Source organism: Staurois parvus, unplaced genomic scaffold (genome assembly GCF_062004578.1).
Source record: "Staurois parvus isolate SC_StPar_1 unplaced genomic scaffold, SC_StPar_1.0 ptg000082l, whole genome shotgun sequence".
In the NCBI taxonomy this organism is placed as follows: domain Eukaryota; kingdom Metazoa; phylum Chordata; class Amphibia; order Anura; family Ranidae; genus Staurois; species Staurois parvus.
Window position 1 is genome coordinate 4,110,128 of NW_028317878.1, and position 23,519 is coordinate 4,133,646.

Consider the following 23,519-nt stretch of genomic DNA (forward strand, 5'->3'; position numbering starts at 1 on the left):
TTACGAATATATGTAAAAATATATGTTAAAATGACTTTTTTATATGTAAAATATTTTTTAAAATATATATTTTTTAAACATATTTTAAGATTTTTTTTTACATATAAAAAAGTCACCCAGAAGTGGCTTAGCAGGCTTGCAGTCTTTAAATCTCTAATGAAAACACAAAGCAGGTGCTCTAGGTGGGAGGAGTAGGGTGAGCTTAGCTGCCTAAGAAAGAAGGACTTGAACAACTTCAGTACTTTTGGTGTTAGCTTTAATAATAAATTGATCCACACTCCCTGCAGGTACAGAAGTAAGTGACTGTTGTAAAGCTGCTGTCATAGGGACAGGAAGCGAGTAAAAACTTTCCTAAATGGTCATGGGCAACTATAAAACTAGAGTAGAGGAAATAAGTATTAGTACTTATTTAAAGGGTTAAATCAGAACCTCGGTGAATTAGAAAAAAAATCCACCCCCCCACGCACAGTTAAAATATATTTTATACATACCATTTATTCAGAAATCTGTCTGGTCACTTGACATATTTGAATGTTCTTCCTTTTTTTCTCTGTGTTGCCATGGGGTGGTCTTCAGTACTTCAGTACTAGGCTTACATGAAATGGGTTGAATGACACTGACTATCAGATGATGAGTGGTGCAGGATCTTGGATAATTGGAGGGTAGCCTACGGAGTGCAGTGCTTAGGAAAGGTGAGTATTGCTCCGAGAGCTGCTTTTTTGGGTCTGTCTGTGTACAAACCTTAAAGTGTTACTAAACCCAGGACTCTGCATTCACTATATCTGGTCTCCCACAGTACACAGAACATGGAAATGCAATTATTGTAGTAAATATAGGCTGCAGAATACTTTTCCCATCAGCAGTTAGAGCAGTCTTGTGACTTCAGCAGAGCACTGGTTAAAGCTTGTAGGAGAAGTTTTCTTTTTGCTCTAGGAGGATGCAGAACCCCTGACCTCTGTCTGAACAGTGCTGATTGGCCCTGTGCTGATTACATGCACTTTCCCAAGAAAAAAAAAAGATCTCTCTAGCAATACACACCAAACTGAGCATGTGCATATGGCTAAGGGTTCAGTCTGTCTTATCAGGAGATAAGACGTGGAAATTTAAACAAGAAGAGGGGCAGAGTAAAGAGGATCAATTGGCCTTTTTACACAATGCAGAGGAATAACCCCTTAGGTTCCACAGTGAGTATTACAAGCATGCTTTACTGCATATACAGACTGATTTTACTGTTGTGGCTTTAGTAACACTTTAAATACTTCAGTTTCAGCTGTAAATTCAGCAACAGTAAATATCTTAAATATATGTGCTGATTTATCCACTTAAAGTGGTTGTAAAGGTTTTTATCTTCATGCATTCTATACACGAAGGTAAAAAACCTTCTGTGCTGTTCCCCCCACAGCCCCCCCCAATATTCACCTGAGCACCCTCTCAACCCAGAAATGTGTACAAGAGCCTTGGCTGTCTTGGGGCTCCCTCTCCTCATTTGCTGAGACACAGCAGCAGGAGCCATTGGCTTCCATTGCTGTCAATCACAGCCAGTGAGCCAATGAGGAGACAGCAGGGGGTCAAGCCACATCTCTATATGTATTTTGGAATCATAGAGTGGGGCTCAGGAGCTAGCATACACCAGTGCCCCAATAGGAAGCGGCTTGCTATTGAAGGCACTGGTCAAGGGGGAAGGGGAGGAGCCAGAATAAATGGCAGGGGACCCAAGAAGAAGAGGATCAGGACTGCTCTGTGCAACACCTTTCCACAGAGCAGGTAAATATAACATGTTTGTTACTTTAAAAAAAAACAAAGTTTTAATAACACTTTAACAATAAGTGAATTATCTGAGTAAACAAACCAGCCAGAACTATTACATCTTATCATCTTATACAAATCTAAAATTGCATGTGGTGCAACATTTATAGCAGTTAATAAAGATAATTGCAAACTGTAACAATTCTTTATTCATTTTTAAATTTTCCAAATATAAAATGTTACGTTACATTTACAAAGACGGCATTGAAAGTTATTGTGAACATCTAGAACACACCGGTCTGTTCTCCATGGGTATTAACTGATCTATGCAAGTAGTAGCAACTTTTAATTTTTTTTTCTTCAGGAGACTTTGAGGATCTGGACGAGGAGGGGTTTCCTCAGCCTCCTGATACTTCTTCTTTGGCCTCTGATCGAGATAAGGATGATGAGTGCTCCTCTGAGGGTAAGCACCTATTTATCTTTCAATATATATGGCTCTTTTCCACAAATGAGTGCAATGGGATTCATAGAAATATAATACAGTGTTTCAGAAAACACAGAGATAACAGACCCCAGCTTTTATTTTAGTCTTTCTCTTTTTGCAGTAAGGAACTGAAGAGCTCCCTCTAGTGGTATTTATATTATTGCAGAGAAATATTTCTTTGCTGCTTATGTTTAGCTTATTTTAGTCTGTTTCACTTAGTTTTGTGACTTCCCCACCTCTGCTTCCTTATAAATTCTTCAAATAAATGAATAACAGTAATAAATTAATAAATGTTGCTTGACAGACTTCAATTTTCTATCATTAAAATATTTTCTTTTTATTATTTTGTTTAAGTAGTCTAGATTCCTCAATCAAACTATAAAAGATTGAAAGTAATTGCCTTGCTCTAAAAACATAAAAACTGCAAATGAAAGAATGCAATAATTTAATAACAGACAAAATTTTTTTTATAGTTTTTTGACAGTATTTACATCCATAATAAATCAAACAAGAAAATCTACTTACATTTGAAGTTTACTTACAGTAAATTATAAGTTTTACAAAATGTTATATTGTGCAGGAATTTAAAAAAAAAGATGTATTGAAGACTGTTGAACAATCTTTAAAATGTAAAAAAAAAGTGAATAAAATACCGTATTTTATGTGCAGGGGTATTATCTAAATAAAATAAAATATAAAATATGCAAATTATATATAATGCTAAAACACAGCAGGAAAATATTCAAAACTATGCTTTGATAAATAGTGCTCTAGTTTACAGAATAATATTTGGCTCTCGAAAGTTATTGCACTGACATCCTATTTTTCTTTTACTAAACATCAGTAATGGATTATGCTGTATATGTAGAACCATTTAGGAAAATTTAGCAAATGATATTTTGCAATAACTTCCATGGGTATTGTATGTACGCTCCCGCGATTTAATTACATGCATTGAGTGGAGACATTATAAGTTGGTTATAAAGTTATGAATGAGTAATGCTTTGTGACATGATATGATGATCAAGCAGGGCCTTTCTGTCTCTCAGTACAATTGGCAAACTAAAATATGCTTCACACAGCAACACAGCACTCAAGGTTTTATGTTATCCAGATCATTCCCGTTGGATACATAAATTGCCTTTATGGGTTATAAAATTATGTCTATTGCGGAGCAGCAATAAGTGAACTGCATGCAAGTGTAATAAATACAGTGCTCAGCGATTCAGAGAGGTGTATTCTATCATCTTCAGGACGTCACCCCTATATTTGGAAGCATTTAGTATATTCCATCTTGTTGCCTCCAAAATATGATTTACTTTTCTAGATTGTTACACTGTTTTCTTTTAAAAGAGTATTACAAAGTGCTACAATAAAATGATTCATTGTATAGTCACTGACAAAATTCCGAAGAAAAGGAGGATGAAAGCATGTTCATGTCAAACTTTCCAAAACAAACCAAAGTTAGCACTAATTTCCTAAAAATTCTATAATGATATCCCGATGATTGAACCATGCATTTTCATACAAAATATAACAGGTAGACGAAATGAGTGCGCTCCAACCTTAAAGCGCCATGAGCAGATTATGAGGCCTATTAAATAACACAAAGGAAAGACCAATGATGTACTTCTTCTCATGGCAACCAATTGTAAATCAAGTCTTATTACTTATTCTAGTAATTAGAATGTTAACTGCTGACCTATATTAAGCTGCTGTGGGCAGATGTATGAGATTCCTCTTTCTACCATGTTACAGCCTGGTGTACCATGCTACTCACTCTAGAAATTAAACATTTAGAAGGTGTTTTATACCGCATGACAGCTGAAATGTTGGGTTTTGATGAGTCAGTCAGAGTTACTTTTGCAAATTTTTCAGATACTATATTAAATAAAACTTAAAAATACACCTCCTAATTCTATTAAGCATTTGTCAATAACGTTAAAGATTTTCAATTTCAGATTGCGGATCTCTTCGGAAACCAGTTTTTTTTTCCAGTCCTTGTGCGTTTTCTATTAGGTATAGCAGGCAGAGTTTTAACGAGTGAAACAAAATTAGCCCAGGTCATGGCAAGGTCTGTTATTACATCTTATTTTTGTAATGTCCTTTTGACTCTCTGCTGTGTAGTTCATACCAATAAAAGTATATAAACTGATACATTATGAATGCTAAACATGATAAGTATTTTTCATAATGCTAATGTAATTTTCAAGGCACCAAAAAGGTCACATCCTTATATTTCTCTATGCATTAGGAATCTCGTGTTCTCTCTAATATTTCTCCCTCACTGTTACTCTGGTTCAAAAGTTCACCCGGTTCCCCAATGGCCACCTAATTTTCTAGATATTCCCTGAAGCCATATGTGTTTGGGTTTCTTTATGGATTATTAGGTACTGTAGGAAAGTCAAATAAGTTATATCTTCTAATGAAAGCTGGCACACTTCAGTTCATTGATGCCTAGACTTGATTGCTACTAGCAATTATCATAGTCTATGTATAATAGAAGCAGACTTACATGGCAGACAGTAAGAGCAAAATAAATGTAAACATAATAAAAATATAAAAAAATATATTTTACTATACAAAATATAGAAGATAGATATTTTTTGCTTAGGGGATTTTTTTTATATTCACAGGAGACTTTGATGCGTAAGACTAATTAGATTTCAACGAGGGACTAGAATGGCCTCCAATTTATCAAATAACTGATAAAGTTTTTATAATCTCATCTTTTTTTATTTCCTTTTGTCTAAAAGACGCTCACTGCCTTTTCACAAAGGAGGGAGAGATAATTTATTTTAGTGATTTTTTTTTTCATTTATTGATGTTTGAGTTATTTCAATGTAAAAATGACAGCATTTAGAAGCATCACTTGTATTGTGGTGACAGTGTTTGCCTGCTAATCATCATGGCTACCTCTAATAACGTTCAACAAATTAATATAGACTTAAAATAAATTGCTGCAGAAGAAATACAAATAAGTATTTAGTGACTGGACTGATAAAAAAATTATTTAAATTGCTGTCCTATTATATAGAATATAAATTAAATTAACATGAAAGATATATAAAATCAACTATCGCTGTGTTGTTAAAAGGCATATTTTTTGTAACTAACAAACTTTGATTTTTAATTTACTTTTCAGACTGTCTGCATAGTTACACAGCAGCAAGCCCCTAAAAACATTATGTACAGTTAAAAAAAAAACGCTATTCTATAAAAACTATGTGATTAAATATGTAATGTAGGGGTAAGGGTGATGTCTTTCAGCAGATATCATTTTATTTTATTTTTTTTAATGATTTTTCCTTATTTTATTCATTTATTACAGTCGACAATTTAAGCAATGCATTACATTTTTACATTGTACATTCACATCAGTCCTTGCTCTCAGGGAGCTTACAATCTAAAGTTCCTAATTCACATTCAGACATACACATGCTAGGGCCAATTTAGACAGGAGCCAAATAAACTGCCAGCATGTCTTTGCAATGTGGGAGGAAACCGGAGTACCCGGAGAAATCCTACACAGTCAAGAGGGAGAATATGCAAACTCCAGGCATCTTCCATAATTGATAACCAGGTTACTTTCAGTCCAATGATAGAGGAATATAATTTACATAAACAATGTAGCCCTTTGAAGGTGTAGCAAGTTAAAATTCACCATTATGAAAATAAATGGAAAGTTCCACACAAATAAACTAATGATAGCTTTAGAAAATGATGGTTTTGCACACCTAGGGATTCACATTATTGCACCATATAAATAAGGGTAACAGTAGCCATCCTGTCAATAGTAATAAAGTTAGAGACTACAATGCACCACAGTGTAACTAGATCCTTGATCTTCTGGGAAGTTCAATCTTTTATAGAAACAAATGTCCTTTCTACTTGCCATTAGTTATCCTTCTCCTGGTTCAATGGCTTTAATTATGTGATGTATTCACTTATGATGAGAAGAGAATTCACAGAGGGAGGCATGTAACAGACAGATAATCAGGGACAAGCCACACTCCGGCTGCTACCCCGTACAGTTCCACATCCTTCCAAGGGTTAAAACCACATCACTGTTCCCATCCTAGTCCTCTCCTATGGATGATTTGTCCCTCATAGATGTACTGTGAACTCCGCTACCTGAATTTATTTATGAGTTTCTTTTAGGTTTTTTTTTGGTCATTTACCCGTTTCAGTAAATTTACTAAATATATTTTTTGGAGGTAGCAACAATATATGACTTATTTTATTGCTTTCATTTTCTTTTTTAAATGTATTGTTTGAGAGGGCAGCAAAAACATAAATTGTATAGATTTACTTAAAGCAGATATATACAATAAGTACAGCATAATAAAAACTGCGTAACCTAAAAAAAAAACACTTGAGAAAAGTAAAACTATTTATTTTACATTTTTACTCCCTATTAAGTCTGGCAGATATCAACAGGCACTGCCAAATTCAAATTCTAAATTCATTTGGAGAAAGCAGACCTCCGCAGTCTGCCCTCTGCCTGGCTCCAAAGAGATAGCTATCCTAGATAATTTCCCAAATGCTTTGGCAAAAAGTTTGAGATCTTGGGGAACCCCTGAAAAAAAATATTCAGATCCTCAGCTCACGGAACATTAGATCTGATCAGTGAGCGGAAGATATAACAAAAATTAACAAAATAATGCAGGGCAGTTCATGGAAGCTGTTGTTGTAACATGCTATTTTTCCTTGATCCCCACTAGCCCTCCTCTCACCCATCCCAGGTGATATTACATTTACAAGCCTGGGACAGACAGAAGAGGAGGACCTGTGGGGAAAAGTGGAGGAAATAGCAGTATGCTTCCCTGCACAGCTCTGCAAATCCATAACACATGGGGTTCCAGCGCAGATCAATATTGTGGCGGCTGTATATACACCCAATGTTGTTTTTAAAACACACTGACAGTGCGCATTGATACTGGATGCCTCATCTGTAGTTGTGGTCCCTGTGAACTGAGAGGGTGGCATTGAGTGGAGTGCAGAGAGTGGGAACACATGGCTGGATCAGGAGGTGACATCCTGTGTATGGCAGCAGTGACTGTGGAGAGGGGAAGCAAAGAGTGAGAGCACATAGATTAATGCAGCAGGGGGTGACATCCAGTGTATGGCAGTGCTGAATGCAGACTGCAGAGAGGGGGAGCAGAAGTCAGGGGCACATGGCTGGATGAGACTGAATGTAGCAGGAGGTGAGATCATAATAGTTTTATGTACAGTTATGGCATAACATAAAGCTAATATGATCTCACCTCCTGCTCTCATCCAACTGTGAGCTTCCCCTTTCTTCAGTCTGCATCACTGCTGCCAAACACTGGAGGTCACCTCCTGCTTTAGCCATGTGCTCCTTCTCTCTGCTCAACCTCCAGTCTGTATTGACTGCTGCCCTACACACACAGTGCTCCATCCCTCTGCACCCCTCTGCACCCCTTCCCTACACTCTGCATGGCACCGCTAAACAGAGTCATCAAGGGATCTCACCTCATGATCCAGTCATGGGCTCGCGCCTTGTGCTCCCACCCAGGGGCGGACTGACCATTTGGAAACTCGGGCACTGCCTGAGGGCTCGGGGTCAGTAGGGGGCCCCATGAGATGCCCCTGGTACCTTTTTCATAGGCTTTTTTGAGTTTGGGCAAGGACACAGGGGCCCCATGATCCCCTATTGCCCGGGGGCCCCATGAGTTGTCAGTCCACCCCTGCTCCCACCCACCATCTTGCGATCAGCATTGCCATAGAAACACCTCCCCCTTCAACTCCCGCTCTATGCTGTACTCAGGAGCCGGAACTACAGAGGAGGCATCGGGTATCAATGCACCCTGACAGTACTGACTGTCAGCAAGCATTAAGAACACTACTAGAAACAGTATTGGGCGGTATGTATCCACTACAATGTTGATTTGCGGCGGAACCCCTGGGGCCTTATCGCAGAACCCTAGGGTTTCCGCAGAACCCCGGTTGACAAACACTGCTTTAGATTGTCACCTGCCATTGTAATATGTCCATCCTGGCATGCTTCAGGTGCTTTCAGCATAATCTGGTTGCAAAAATGAAGACTGAAACATGTGTGTGTATAGGATTGGAGATCAACCATAAAACTACTAATTTGCTGTGGGTACAAAGCTATGGAGACACAGGCCATAAACATTATATTACATTTTAATTTCTCCATAATAGGTTATTTTTAAAATATGCACCTTATAATTACAAAGATTAATAAAAAAACATGCAGAGGTCTCCCCAGGAATGATAGGTATCTCCATGTCTTCTGTGATACTGTTTATTTCATGTTCTAATCCTTACCTGGATGTTGCATCAGTTGTTTGATCAGGGGAGGAATCAGCACATTTATGGCCACCCAAATGCTTTGATTATCCACCATACTGGATATAATAGCTAATATGGTATTGTATTTAGCCATTTAAGCATGACATCTGGGGATTCCCCTTCCTGGAGTTTACTGCAATCCTACAACGCGGCAGCGTGAGCTTGTTCTTCCTGTGGGGGTTATTTAGTAAAACTGGAAAAGTGCAGAATCTGGTGTAACTCTGCAAAAAAAAAACAAAAAAACAATCAGCTTCCAGGTTTAATTCCCAAATCTTAATTGAACAAGCTGAAGTTAGAAGCTGATTGGCTACCATGCAAAGCTGCATCAGAGTCTGAATGCTCCAGTTTTAGTAAATCTCCCCCTGTGTTTATCAGGCTGACCTTTAGAAGTCCAGCGTGAATCACGCGTTGTAAAGGTTAATAACGTTTTTTGCAGACTCTAAAATAGCTTGAAATGACTTCACAATTCACATAGAAAATGCATCAAATTTTAATTTAAAATTCAAGTCCACTTGAAGTGGCATACGCTTTAGGTAAATTAAAGTTTTTTATGTGCATTAAAAAATAATCTTGCATCCAACTATCACAAAACTCCAGTTATCCCATTGTTATTATATTAAAGCAGTATTGAAACCAAAACTGAAAATGTAATATAGTGCAGCTTAATAATCATTAGATGTGCTGGCTGCATTAGCTTTGTTTTTAAGGCCCTTTTCCCCCTGTTTTCACCTGGTAATTTGTCCAGTAACACACTCCCCTCTATTAGAGTGCACTTCCCTCTATTAGAGTGAATTGTGAAATTAGTTCACAATTCACATAGAAAATGCAACTTATTTTCATTTAAGATTCAAATCCACTTGAAGTGGCATTCCCTTTAGGTAAATTAAAGTTTTTTATGTGCATTAAAAAAACAATCTTGCATCCAACTATCACAAAACTCCAGTTGTCCCATTGTTATTATATTAAAGCAGTATTGAACCCAAAGCCAAAAATGTAATATAGTGCATCTTAACAATCATTAGATGTGCTGGCTGAATTAGCCTTGTTTTCCAGGCCCTTTCCCCCCTGGTTTCACCTGGTAATTTTTCAAGGAACACTCTTCCCTCTATTACAGTGCACCTCACTCTGGGTGAAGGTGCACAGGGGGCACAGCAGACAGTAGTGCTGGGCATGCTCACAGCTTTGGTGAAGCCAAGTCAGATAGGTGTGTGCCCTGTCAGGGGTACTAGGGGTAAGCATCCAAGGCCACTAAGTGTAAACCGGCTAAAAGTGGACTTTTTAAGTATAAGATTGATAACCAGAGTTGTGTGGTAAGTGTTACAGGTTACACAGAACATACTATAATGTATCATCATTCCAACCTTTGGTTTAGATATGTGCGTAAGAGTGATTAGCTTGATATTAATTATGTAATGACAGTGCATTAAGGTTTTACAAAATCATTTACATAGGTATACTTTATTTATGTGCATAGGGCAGCCATATTTGCCAATTACATATGTAGGCTTTGCTTTGTAGTGCTACATAGGTCTCAGTTTATAGTGGAGAGCAAATACCAATATGCACATTGTATCAATGAATTAAATCATAAAATGCAGGTCATGCTGTGGATCATGTGGTGTTGAATGGAGTTCCCTCTACTTAACACTGCAGAGAGAACTCTGTGGTTGGATGAGTGGATGTTCACATTACTTTGCCAGGTCATTTGAATGGGCTCTCCTTCAGGAGTCCTGGATCAAGTGGTATACGCTGTGCATTTCCAAAGTACATCACTGTGCAATTTATATGTGTGTTCTTTGTTTCCCTTTAGTGATTTGCCATGTTAAGTTTATATTGCTGCCATATAACTGGGGCCCAAAGTGTTTGTGTTTCAGTGTTCCTTCTTACAATGCAAGTCTGTGGGATTAATGTACTAAGGCAGTAGGGACTGATCACTTAGCATAGTGAATGCATGTTTGCAAAGTGAATTATTTACTTAGCTTAGCTGTAAAGGAAAACTGTGTTCACTTCAATCATCCAAACATGTACTTCCAAATTTGTTTTTTTTTTTTAATTTCCCCAGCACATGATTGGGTACTTAGCAAACACCGCTTCACATTATTTACTAATCTTTATTTACTTTGCTAAGTTAACAGTCCTTACTCATTTAGGAAATCAACCCCATTGAAAACATGGCCTCCTTTTTTTTTACATATCGTATCTTTATACGGTACATTTTAGATTGAGTGGGAATGGCTTAGAACCTTTTTCAGGTTATGACTGCAGTCCTAACTGGGGAGATTTCCCTTTATTTCCTCAATAAGACAGTAAAGCTGAGTACATTTTTTCTTTAAACCAGTGATCTGAACACAAAAAAACCCACAGATTCCTGCATCCACACAAGCGATGTGGATGTAGGGATCTCCTCCGCTGTGATATTGCATTCCCCTCTTCAGAATACAATTGAATAGTGGCTGGGCAAATGCTGGTTTTCCAGTAGGACCCATAAAGAGAAGTCAGCCTAACGACTGTGTACCCAGCTGAAGAGACACAGACAGCAGTAGAAACCAGAATGAACTTCTAACCTTTCCCAACAAATCCAGAACTTTAAAAAAAGTTTTGGTTGGATTTTTACCTTTATCTTTATATTTTTTTGTATACCATAAGGGAAGTCATTAAGACTTTGAGAAGTCAACTGATAGACTGAATCAGATCTGATCTCTGAAACAACAGAATTTTAGATTATGTTCCCCTACATTTTTTTCTGGCAGTTCAATTATGATATTATGTATCAGATATGTCTCTATTTATAGATTTCGACCTGCTTGTACGACATTAAGAATAAATCTGTAATTCAAAAAATAAATTAGACCTTAAATAACAGTACAGTTACATAAATGTGTTAAGCTGCCAGATCACCTAGACTAAACATTTCTATTCAGAAATCTACATTAGCTGCAGTTTTAATGTCTAGTAAAATCTGTACAGATGAAAAAGGATTAGATTAATCATCGGGTAGCTTTATGAAGTACATACTTGCTCTTTGGCTTCATTATAAATGCTGCATCGTAAACCAGTTTATGAAGCTTCCTAAGTAAAACCTTTAAGGCATTGGTGATATTTTTCAGATGCCTCAGAGGAGGGCATCAGGGGGTGTGGGCATACATTACCTTGATTGGGAGGCAGACGGTCACATCCCCAGCATGCAAGATTCACTCTAGCCAAACAGAAAGTTAATCTATGGTTGGCTACTCCCGCTTGTGAGAACATATCATAACATATCATATCAACATATCGTAAAATCACAGACTAAGACAACAAATAGGCTGCAAAGATCATTTAAGAAAGAGTAAAACTATGTCCCCTATATTATGTAAGTCATTTGCTCCTTCTTTTGCAGCAATCATATAAGGTTCAGTGAAATTTCAGGGTTTTGTGGCAAAGGCAAGAAGTACAAAACTTTGCAGATCCTAAACAGGTGATAAGGTGATCTTGCAGCACTGGGGTCTTGCTTTCAGTTACCACCAAAAAACCATTAACTGTATTGAGCTTGCATGTTCTCTCTGTGTTTGCACGGATTTCTGCTTGGGTATTTCAATTAGTTCCAACAACCCAAAAATATCATATTCATATTTCTAACTATATAGACTCACTCTAAGTTGTCTGCACGGCAGAGACATTAGATTGTAGGCTTCTTCAAGACCAGAAATATTTGGAATGTCTTACAGTTATGTAAAACACTGTGGCAGGAGTAATATAACTGAATACACTTAAAGAGGACTGATACTATGGAAGCTGGGCCCAAAAAAGGTAAACATAGGGTAAAGGACCAGTATTTAGTGCTGGTTTTATAAGGGGGCAAAAAGGGATAATTGCCCTGCCCCCCCCGGAAGGAGCCCCTCTCTATAAAAAATATAATAATTAAAGAAAGAGTTTCTTATAGTAAAATTGAGAAGCAATTTGTGCCTTGCCAATCACCTGTAAATGTCTTTAGTATGTTTTATCAGTTTCAAATACATTTTCGTGGCTCCTAGATTGTAAGCTCCAAGGAGCAGGGCCCTCCTATACCTCTTGTATTGAACTGTATTGTTGCTGTATTGTCTCCTTTATATTGTAAAGCCCTGAACAAACTGTTGGCGCTATATAAATCCTGTATAATAATAATAGTGAACCAAGCATAGAGAATCAACACACTTATGGAAGGAAGCCTACGACTGCATGTGTCGGTGCATGCAGAACTGCATAATGACCTTGTGTCATGCATTTTTAAAATATGTGACTGCCATTGAGAAAGAAAACCAATTCCATAGTTATCGATTAGTTAGTTAGTCAAGAAAAAAATGAACTATTAAAATTAGTCCCTTCCCCTAAAGTTGCTTGTGGGATGAATTTCTTTAATATGTGTTTAATAGATTTAAAATAAGTGTCACATTTTTAATAGATTTAAAATAAAATCACAGTGGTTATTGATTTTTATTGACTTATAAAATATGTTTTGTTATGCTTTGAAAATTCAGCAGAATGCAATATTGAAAAGATTGTAGGAGATGGTAACTTATTTTTCTTATTGCGGCTCATTATTTTTAATATTATTATTATTCAGGATTTATATAGCACCACCAGTTTGCACAGCACTTTAGAATGTAAAGGGAGACAGTATAGTTACAATACAATAAAATACAAGAGGGTTAGGAGCAGGGGCGGACTGACAACTCATGGGGCCCCCAGGCAATAGGGGATCATGGGGCCTCTGTGTCCTTGCCCAAACCCAAAAAAGCCTATGAAAAAGCCAATGAAAGGTACCACGGGCATCTAATGGGGCCCCTACTGAGCCCGGGCCCTCAGGCAGTGCCCGAGTGCTCAAATGGTCAGTCCGCCCCTGCTTATGAGGCATCAGTCAGTTGTTCCTTTACAGTTGTCTGTGACAGAAACAAATTTTTTTATTTTGTCTTTTGCCTGGATTTTAAACAACCATTGTATTGATTATATTAAAAAAAACTACAAAGAATGGTTTTCCAGCAAGGTATATAGAGTATATCACTTTAACCGATATCTCCCATTTCTTGAAGTTATCAGTAATCATTTTTTGGACTAAAATGTAGATGTCATTGGGTTTATTTTTTTGTAGAATTTTGAAAAGTCAGACTTTCTTTTTGCCTACTACTACTACTACTACTACCCATCAAGGGATAGTTATCTGTTGCAATTGTTGGTAGCCACATGGTGCCAGACTATTAATTTTCCAGTAGTATTATGGTTATGGGCTAACAGTATTATAGCAGTACAATAATTTAAATCATTGCACATGATATTACCTACAGAGTATTGTATACTTTGGGGTTGATTTACTAAAACTGGCAAGTGCAAATTCTGGTGCAGCTCTGTATAGAAAACCATCAGCTTTCAGGATTTTTGGTCAAGCTTAATTGAACAAGCTGAAGTTAGAAGCTGATTGGCTACCATGCACAGCTGCACCAGATTTTGCACTCTCCAGTTTTGGTAAATCAACCTCTATGTATAGTTCTTCAGTTGTTAATTATTGCATGTTCCATGTCCTGATTAAAACCACCTTAAAGTGTGACTGCACGTTTTGTGATAAATACAGTAAAAGTGTACACTTTTTAATTATTACACATTTATTATTATTATAGTTACTTATATAGCGTTGTCAATTTACACAGCATTTTACATATATATTGTACATTCACATCAGTCCCTAACCCTCAAGGGGTCCCAAACTTACATTCGTACACATACTAGGGCCAATTTAGACAGGATCCAATTAACCTACTAGCATGTCTTTGGAGTGTTGGAGTAAACCCACGCAGGCACAGGGAGAACATGCAAACTCCAGGCAGGTTTTGCCATGGTTGGGATTCAATCCAATGACCCTAGTACTGCCAGGTGGAAGTGCTAACCATTTAGCCAATTTTTCCCTTAGTGTTGTCCTCCTCTTTTAATCCTTTTAGATTTCCCCACCTGTCTCCCTTGCCTGTAAAGAAAATACTCATTCTTGGCTTGGAGACTATCTTCAGTTTTGTTTTCTTAAACTACAAATGTATTTTTCATTAGTGTTTTTTTCTTTGAGACCTGGAAGACATGCTACTGCACTTTTCCATTTTTGTTTCTCCTTCCAAAATCTAAGCTATCTTTTTATTATTATAGAGCATGAGTGTACTTAAATATTGCTGAAGCAAAACTCTACTATGCCTAATGTCAGATTTGCGATTTTCCGACATGTGCTGCTTGACCATACACAGAGTTCTTCAAGAAGAAAATCTTTTTGAACATTTAGATCACACATAAATGGCTACTATATGGTACAGTGTCAAGGAGGAAGTGAGATATCTCACATTTTCCCAGGTCCCCCAAGTCTGCTACATTCCTAAATTCCCTGAAATAGCACAAGGCAGAAACTGATTCATAGTAAGAGTGTCATTACAGGATGTGTTATGTGTGCCGGGTGTAAAACTTGTGACCCATAGCTCAGCTTTGGAGCAACAAATGTCTGGCTTGACTAGCAGTATGATTCATCTGGGAGGCTCTGTATGGCCATCCAGACCCAGTGCAGGTAGCGTGCACTGACATTTTAGCTTTTTAAAGATTCAGTAAGTGTGGGGATCACTTCACAATGTAGGATACAAATCTTAAGCCTGTGTATAGTTACCTGTGCATTTTTTTTCAAGGAATGTACCCCACGGTAATATTTTCCTATGGCCTTTCTGAAATACTTTTTGAAAAACATCTTATTTTCTCAATGCAAAGGCTTAAGTGTTTTCAGATGAGAGGATTATAGGATGCACCTATACAAATATTTACATTCAGTCCTCTATTCCTCTAAATATGCAAAGAGCAGTGTAAATTGACAGCACTATATAAGAGAGAGAAAGAAAGAAAGAAAGAAAGAGAAAGAAAGAAAGAAAGAAAGAGAAAGAAAGAGAAAGAAAGAAAGAAATTGGTGGGCCTTGGAAAAATGTGTATAGATTAACATTTACTTCTTGGTGTATATACACAGCCCTCCACTCTGCGGAGGAATGCTTAATTATATGGCATTAGCTATATCTTTTTTTATGATTGCTTGATAAATGTCATCGGAATATATTGTTATTCTTTACTTCATAATTATTCCAAATTTATTTTCCCTTCTTCATGATGTCTTTAAGACACTCAAAGTTTTACTTGGCTGGCAGACAGAATGATCAAAGCCATCAAGACGGCATTGATTGCTCAATATTGTTTCTTTATAATTAAATCTAGGCAAAGTAATAGCAGTGGGAATGGGCTTATGGATACAATATCCCCATCACTCAACATTAATGCTTTATCTGAAATATATGATCATGTACTACTTTGAAAGTCTGTCCTGCTGACTTTAGGAAAGGCAATGCAGAACAGGAGTCTGCCTAGTGATGCTAACTTGATGTTGCTTCATGTCTTAGGACTAGTGAAGAGACTTCGGAAAAGTTAATTTTGCTGCAAACATTTCAAAATTTCAACAAAGTGGCAGCTCTCGAGCACCAGTAAAAGTACAATAGCACATTTATAAGGCACAGCAGTGTAGTTTGGAAATGTGCTTATTGCTTTGCTTGCTTCTGGACTGCACTAATAAAATGAATATCTTAAAAAAAATCAAGAGAGGAGAGCCCAGTCAGGTAACCAGCAAAAATAACTCTGTAGGATACCACTGGATTCAGCCCTCTGCCTGCATTTTATAAATCGTCTGTAAAATGCAGGCACCAGTGTGGATAAACCTTGCCTATAATGTAGACCAAATAGTGATATATGCTCTCCACTATAAACAGGCCACTTAGTGTTCTTTGAATTTATATTTCTTTTTCTTTCTTTTTTGTGTAAAACATTTCTAAATATAAAGCTAATGATAGGGCATTTTTGGCAGCAAAACAGGTCCAGGGAAAGATCTAGGTCCAGAGAAAGGAAGGAAAGGAGCCTTCCTAACCCTCAGGAATAATGTTAAATCAATTTCATTGTTAGAAAACACCAAAGACTCTATTCACTCAATTGTATTTTGCTAGAATGACAAAATTTTGCCAAAATTTTCAAGAAACGAAAACTAATGTTTGCCCACTCCTACTTATACTCTACTTATCAGATTGTGACTGTTGGGATTTATTGGGCATTCATTACATGAAAATATGCAGCAGTAAATGGGTCATTTTCCCGAGTTGGAATTTCAGTTTTAGATGTAGGACAAATAAGAACAAACTCCTGAAACAATCACACAATCCTCATGCAGATATTCTCTTTAAGCCTTACCTAGAGACTATTTTTTTCTTTTAAAGTCCCCCCCCGGTGTTGTAAAATGAAGAATTACACCCAGCAAGGGTGAATAAAGGGTGTCATGGACACACCCCTAGAAGGGACATTGCTGCAGCACCCTCCTAATGTATTGATACAGAAAGCAGTGCTAACATCATTACTGCTGGAAATGTCCTCTGGGAGAAAATCCAATGAGCAAGCCTAAACACATCATAATAAGGAAAGTATTAAAAACATAAAATAGTGCCTGGGAAAGTAATAAAGGGTCAATAGGGGAACAGGAGTCAGTTCTCAGAGTTGGGCTTTATTGGTAGTCAGCCCAGAGCACAAGCATTGCAAGTGATAACCACCAGCGATTGAGTTGGTGGCACTGGAGACGTACATGCTATGAAATTATAGTTTTCTTTTCTAATAACCCTCATAATAACCTCCCTCTTTCATAATAACCCTCCCTAATAGTCACAGATAGTGCTGTTCCTGCCTTTAAAAAAAAACATACTTCTGGTCAGTGCTAATATTTGCTTCTATTTTAAATGGAAGTGGAATGATAAATGTCATGCAAACTAGCAGAAATTACTACTTTTCTAGGATTGCAGTAGTGGGGTTAGCAAACAAAGCACAACTATCTCTAATTCCTTAAGGTTTGCCACACAGTTGGATTTATGATGGATTGGAGCCTTGGTGCTTTGTTGAACAATTCTCTGTTAATTTATTGTATATTAAAATGCATGTTTATATATGTTTCTTTGGACATAAACAGAAAGACAAAAGATATATTTGTTCTGAACAATCATAAGCCTTCCAGATGTTCAAACAGCAGATAACAGAAAAGTAGAAGATAGTTGAGAGAATGATCAGTGCTGCAATGTACTGAATTTAATGTGAACACATCAATGTAAAAAAATAGAAAGGTTTTAGTAGATTTTTTTAGGACAATGTGGATAGGTTAGAATCTCTGTCTGTTCAAACATTTGCTCTCACTTTATATCACAGTGACAGGTGGCCACAGATCCAAGAATTAAGGGGACATTTCTCCAACTTCCAATTTCTCCAACAGGGCCTTCTGAATTAGGGCTGGTTCACACCACAATCCTTGTGTTCAGCGTGCTTTTCTGCATGCACAATTACATCACATTTTGTCAATGTTATGTGTTTTTTCCTCCTTTTATCACTTGAAAAATCTTTACGTTTAAAGGACTATTCTAGAATTTCCTTTGCGGTCACTTCCTGCTTCTTCCCTGGGCTTCTCCATTGTGTGGTGTGTGCATTAGTGCAGAGAATCTTCAAACTGCTACGGATGTCTGTCTTTACAGGTATAATCATGGTGCTGGGTATTGCAGTCCTAAGACAATCACAAATGTAATTTTCTGGTTTCATCCAGATAAACTTTATGGATCACCAAAGAAGCCAAATTAGATGTTACCTTTTTTCCTCCCCCTCCCCTTCCGATGCAAAAAAATGCATGTTGCTGTACATTTTTACAGCACAGGAGCTGAACACAGTGGTGTCAATTAGGGTGATTGGGAAACATCGATTTTACTATGCATGGGTTCAGGATGCATTAAAAAATATTCCACTGAAAGTATGTAGTGTGTACAAGCTCTTAAAGATATTGTTTAGTAGTAGGGATGAGCTTTGGCACATTCAGACTTGAGTCCAAACCCGTCTGAGCTATTCTGCAGGGAAGCTGTCAAAGTGGACAGCCTACATTAGCAGTGGAGGCATTCCCTGCCCCGCAGCTGCACAAATACAAGGGGTGTGTGTGTGTATATGTGCAGCTGTGGGATGGGGCATGCCTCCAAGCCTATGATTGGCTTCCCTGTGGGATAGCCCAGATGGGTTCAGACTCGTGTCCAAACATGCCTGAACTCATCCTTGTTTGCTAAAAAAGAGAGGGGTAGAACCCCTATCAGGTTTTTATTGTTATCTGTTCCCCCACTGGGGGAAAGAGAGTTGGCCATCGAGCCCACAATAGATACAGAAGCAGCAATTTAATTCCGATAGAGGTATTAACCGCTATCGGGTGTGTTGAAAATGAAAAGAAATTGTTTTGGCTGGAATTCAACCATGACTTTATAGTTCCCAGGACAATGGTCCCCTTTTGCATCTCTGTGATTATTCTCATTTTGCCATTCAGTGTCTATGCAAAGGATCATGGCTGGAATTGGAACCTTCTTAGGTGTCCGTTCATGAACCAGCGGTAATAGATCGCTGCTCAGTTCTCCGGCATTCTCGGAGAACACAGTTCTCCTGTGAATGCAGTTTATGAAGCAGTTCTCCGAACGAAGGGAGAACGGTCTCCAAACGCTGGAGAACGGTCTACAAACTCTGGAAAACGGCTCATTTTACTATAATCTCGCAAGATTACAGTAAAAGATCAGTTTACTAAACAGAGGTAAATTATCTCTGCTTAGTTTTCGGTCCCTCTGATTCTCCAGCTCTGGGCTGGAGAATCTGGAGGGAGAACACAGATCTCCAGAGAAGGGCTGACATGATCTCCTGAGTGTCATAAACTGTGAATGACCAGAGAATAGCTGAGATCTGTTGAATCGCAGCTATTCTCTGTGTCATAAACGGACACCATAGTTTTCTCAACATTTTCTACAAACTGTTTGCTGTAAGTTGTTCATAGAACATTTGTTAGCAATCAAAATTTGTGATTTTGGTGTGAGACCTTCATCAACAGAAATTTCAACTCTTAAATCTTCACCATGATCAGCTTTTTGGCATATATAATACATATTTTCACACCTAAAATCTGATTTATAACACCCGCAAACTTAATTTATTATGGCAAAAAGTAAAAGTCACCTAATAAATCTAAACCTCTGTAACACCATCAAACCCCATAAACATAATCCTGATTGTAAACCTAAGCCCCCAAGCATAACCTTTAAAATCAACCTAATAACCCTAAGATCACCTAATCCCCAAATTTAACCCTTAACCTAAACCTAATGACTAACTGATAAATACAGAGGGAAACTAGAGGCGAAAATGTATGTAGTGAAAACTGCGGGTTGCCAGTGTAAAAAAAAAACCCCTGTGCTAAAAGCCGTACAGAATCAAATGATCCCTTATGATCAGTATTACATGTAGCCCCTTAGTTATTTAGGGTTATATCTGATATTACAATTTTCGAGGTTATTCATTTAGAATTAATGTCAATGGAATCAGGAACAGCACTATTTTAATAGTTCATGCATATTACCATATCTGTTGAATTTGACTGAGTGAGATATTGGGGTTGATTTAATAAAGGTATTTAGACCTTTAGTCTCTTTACAAAGCAAATGTTCACTTTGCTTAGTGAATAAGGTTAAGCTGTGTTAGTTTCAGTCAACCAATTACGTGCAAACAAGGCGTCTTTTACAATTATTAGATTAGCGGGCCACTGGGCATAAAAATAAGCAGGATGCAGGCTTGTGGGAAAATACTGTGTCATGCAGTGATGTTAACACTAGATACAGATGTGTATTGTAAGAAGCTTTCCTGCTATGCTGTCCTGGTAAAGTTCTCTTGACACTGGCAGCACAATGATTTACAGTGGAGACCCACTGACGACATAGACCTGTGGAGTTGCTTACTTGCTACTGAGAGGGTTAACACACAGGGCAATCAAGACTGGGATTCTAAGAGTTTGGCCAGTAATCCATTCTTCTTCTTGGTCTCTTGGGATGGCAGATTGTGGGAAACAGCACATCCCATGCATCTGTTCTGTACAAGGTGCAATCCAACTGTGCACAAGAACTCACACACAGATACAGAAAGTAGCTGGGACAAACAAATAAGGATATTTCAATTATATTTTTATATTTGCTGTTCTGGGCAGTTTAGTATATTACCACCCAGACAACTTCATAAATATATTATATAATGAAAAAAAAAATCATTCCATACAAAATTCTTTGATGGTGTTTATGGTAAAGATTTGTTTCCTTATTTATCAGTATTATCAATGTTATTTTATGGAAAAAGTACACTATATTTTACTGCACAGTAAAGATATATATTTGATTCTTGGCACATACAGTACATTGTTTTTATTATATTTCTGTCAGTGCCAGTACTGTACAATTGCTTCTCTCCCATTAAGTTCTCACCAGTAAAGAGTGACAATACCTTTCACAAGCGCTTTCAGTTTAATAGGAAGTAAAAATTTTTAAATATGAGTCTATTATCAAAGGGTCTATTATCTTTCCCTTTTTTGACCCATGGAATAGCAAGGCCACTCTCCTTAAAGTGGTTCTAAAGCCTTAAGGTTTTTCAGCCTAATACATTGTACGCATTAAAGTGAAAAACCGTCTGTGCTGCAGGATGCTCCTCAGCCCCCCCTTATACTTATCTGAGCCTGATCCGATCCAATGATTGCATGAGAGCAACGGCTCTCGCTGTTGTCTCCCTCCTCTCTGGGCAGCCATTAGCTCCCGCTGCTGCCAATAAAATGCTGTGCTGAGCCAGCGGCGAAGCGGGGCACAGCCATCTGCTCTGTGTCAATGGGTGCAGACAGGGTGGCTAGCAGCTAGCATGTATGGGTGCCCCCATGGAACATGGCTTTCCATTGGGACACCCACCAAAGAGGAGGAGCCTGGAGCGCCAGCGTTGGACACCAGAAGAGGAGGATCTGGGCTGCTCTGTGCAACACCGGAACAGGTAAGTCGAACACGTTTGTTATTTTAGTAAAAAAAAAAACAAAGGTCTAAAGTTGCTTTAACTCCATGCCTGTCTTTAAAAGTATATGTAAACCCTCACTTCATAAAACAAGCCATGCAGTTTAAAATAGAAATGAAAGGCAAAACATTTGTGTATAGATATCAAAACATTATGAAAACATTATAAATACTCCCCCCCCTTTTTAGAAGTGATCACATATCCTCTGTTCTCAGCTGCATAGAGAGGTGGGGAAGACAGCAGCACACTGATCTTCCAAGTGAATAGCTGTGCAGAGGGTGTGTGCCAGCACAAGTTTGATAATTGATGGACAGCAGACTGAGTTTCCAGCACAGCTAGAAGCGGGGCACAGCCACCTGCTCTGTGTCAATGGGTGCAGACAGGGTGGCTAGGAGCTAGCATGCATGGGTGCCCCCATGGAACATGGCTTTCCATTGGGACTCCCACCAAAGAGGAGGAGCCTGCAGTGCCAGTGGGAGACACCAGAAGAGGAGGATCTGGGCTGCTCTGTGCAACACCAGAACAGAACAGGTAAGTATAACACGTTTGTTATTTTAGTGAAAAAAAAACGAAGGTCTAAAGTCGCTTTAACTCCATGCCTGTCTTTAAAAGTATATGTAAACCCTCACTTCATAAAACAAGCCATGCAGTTTAAAATAGAAATGAAAGGCAAAACATTTGTGTATAGATATCAAAACATTATAAATACCCCCCCCCCCTTTTTTTAGAAGTGATCACATATCCTCTGTTCTCAGCTGTATAGAGAGATGGGGAAGACAGCAGTACACTGATCTTCCAAGTGAATAGCTGTGCAGAGGGTGTGTGTCAGCACAAGTTTGATAATTGATGGACAGCAGACTGAGTTTCCAGCTAGATAACGGACCACCCTGTACTCTCATGCCTACTGTGGTCAGTTTGCAAATAAGAAGGCAGAGGTACTGGTAGGATCACCAGCCATTTCACACACAGGAAGCAATAAAAAGAGAACAGGACACTTTTTCATACAAGTACATGGTACAGCAGGTACATATCAGGAATATGAAATGTTGGGTTTACATATTCTTTAAGTGCTTTTTTCCGTAAAGAACTGTAGCTGGTTCTACAGCCATATTAACCCCTTTGCAGTTCCGAATAAGGGGATATTGTGTCAGAAAATGTAATGGTTAATACCAGTACATCACAAGCAGGTGCGTCCTGATGGTTTGCAGTGCTAACTTTACATTTTATTTTCATGGACTTTATAATATTTTTGATAGACAAGGATAGTTCCAGGGGTTTTGATTTCCTTCCATGCTCCAGCAAGACAAATTGTGATTGATAAAACTACAGTCTAGTAGTAACAAAAGGGGATGTCACATATGGGCTTCTCACAAATATAATGCAGGATGTGCTGTAACCCATGGAAACTGATCCAAAATCAGCTCTTAACAGCATGTTGCTATGACACATGCTTTAATGGGTAGCCTTGCATGGCTCCAGGGATCAGTTGTCTCCAAGGGTTTTACTTGAATTGTGTTTGTCTTATTTTTTTTTCTAGTTTATATCCTGTGTACCCTAGTTTTCTAAGACAGCTCCAAAACTTAGAAGTAGGTTAATCAGCTTCCACAGAAAACTGGCCTTGGAATATATGATTGCAATAGGATGGTTGTGATGGACACATGTGAATAGATGTGCAATATTCTCTAAATGATGGATTTGCACACACAATGGGGTTGATTTACTAAAACTGGAGCATTCAGAATCTGGTGCAGCTGTGCATGGTAGCCAATCAGCTTCTAACTTCACACTGTTCAATTAAAGTGGCTGTAAAGGCTCAAGGTTTTTTTTAAACTTTTTTTTAAAGGATATGTTCACCGTTTGACCAAAAATAATAATAGCACATTTTTTTGCTGGTAAAAAAATGTGCATTTATTATTTTTGGTTTCAGGAGCCTGTACACCATTGCACCAGCGATCAGCAGATCGCTGGTGCCATGCAGGTCTCCTGCAGACTTGTCAGTATATATACTTGCCTGTACAGGATG

The 23,519-nt window shown here is 38.0% G+C and overlaps 1 protein-coding gene and 1 long non-coding RNA gene across 4 annotated transcripts in view; one reads left to right on the plus strand and one right to left on the minus strand.

Annotated features, from left to right (window-relative positions):
- The window catches only part of LOC149468620 (uncharacterized), a 348,733-nt gene that overhangs the window by 319,379 nt on the left and 5,835 nt on the right, over positions 1–23,519 (minus strand). The window lies entirely within an intron of this gene.
- Positions 1–23,519, plus strand: part of SKAP2 (src kinase associated phosphoprotein 2) — a 344,778-nt gene that overhangs the window by 104,096 nt on the left and 217,163 nt on the right. For all 3 annotated transcript variants that reach the window (XM_089669915.1, XM_089669914.1, XM_089669913.1), the window contains exon 4: positions 2,111–2,209. In XM_089669915.1, the coding sequence (XP_089526041.1) occupies positions 2,111–2,209 (99 nt within the window). The remainder of the gene's footprint in view (positions 1–2,110; positions 2,210–23,519) is intronic.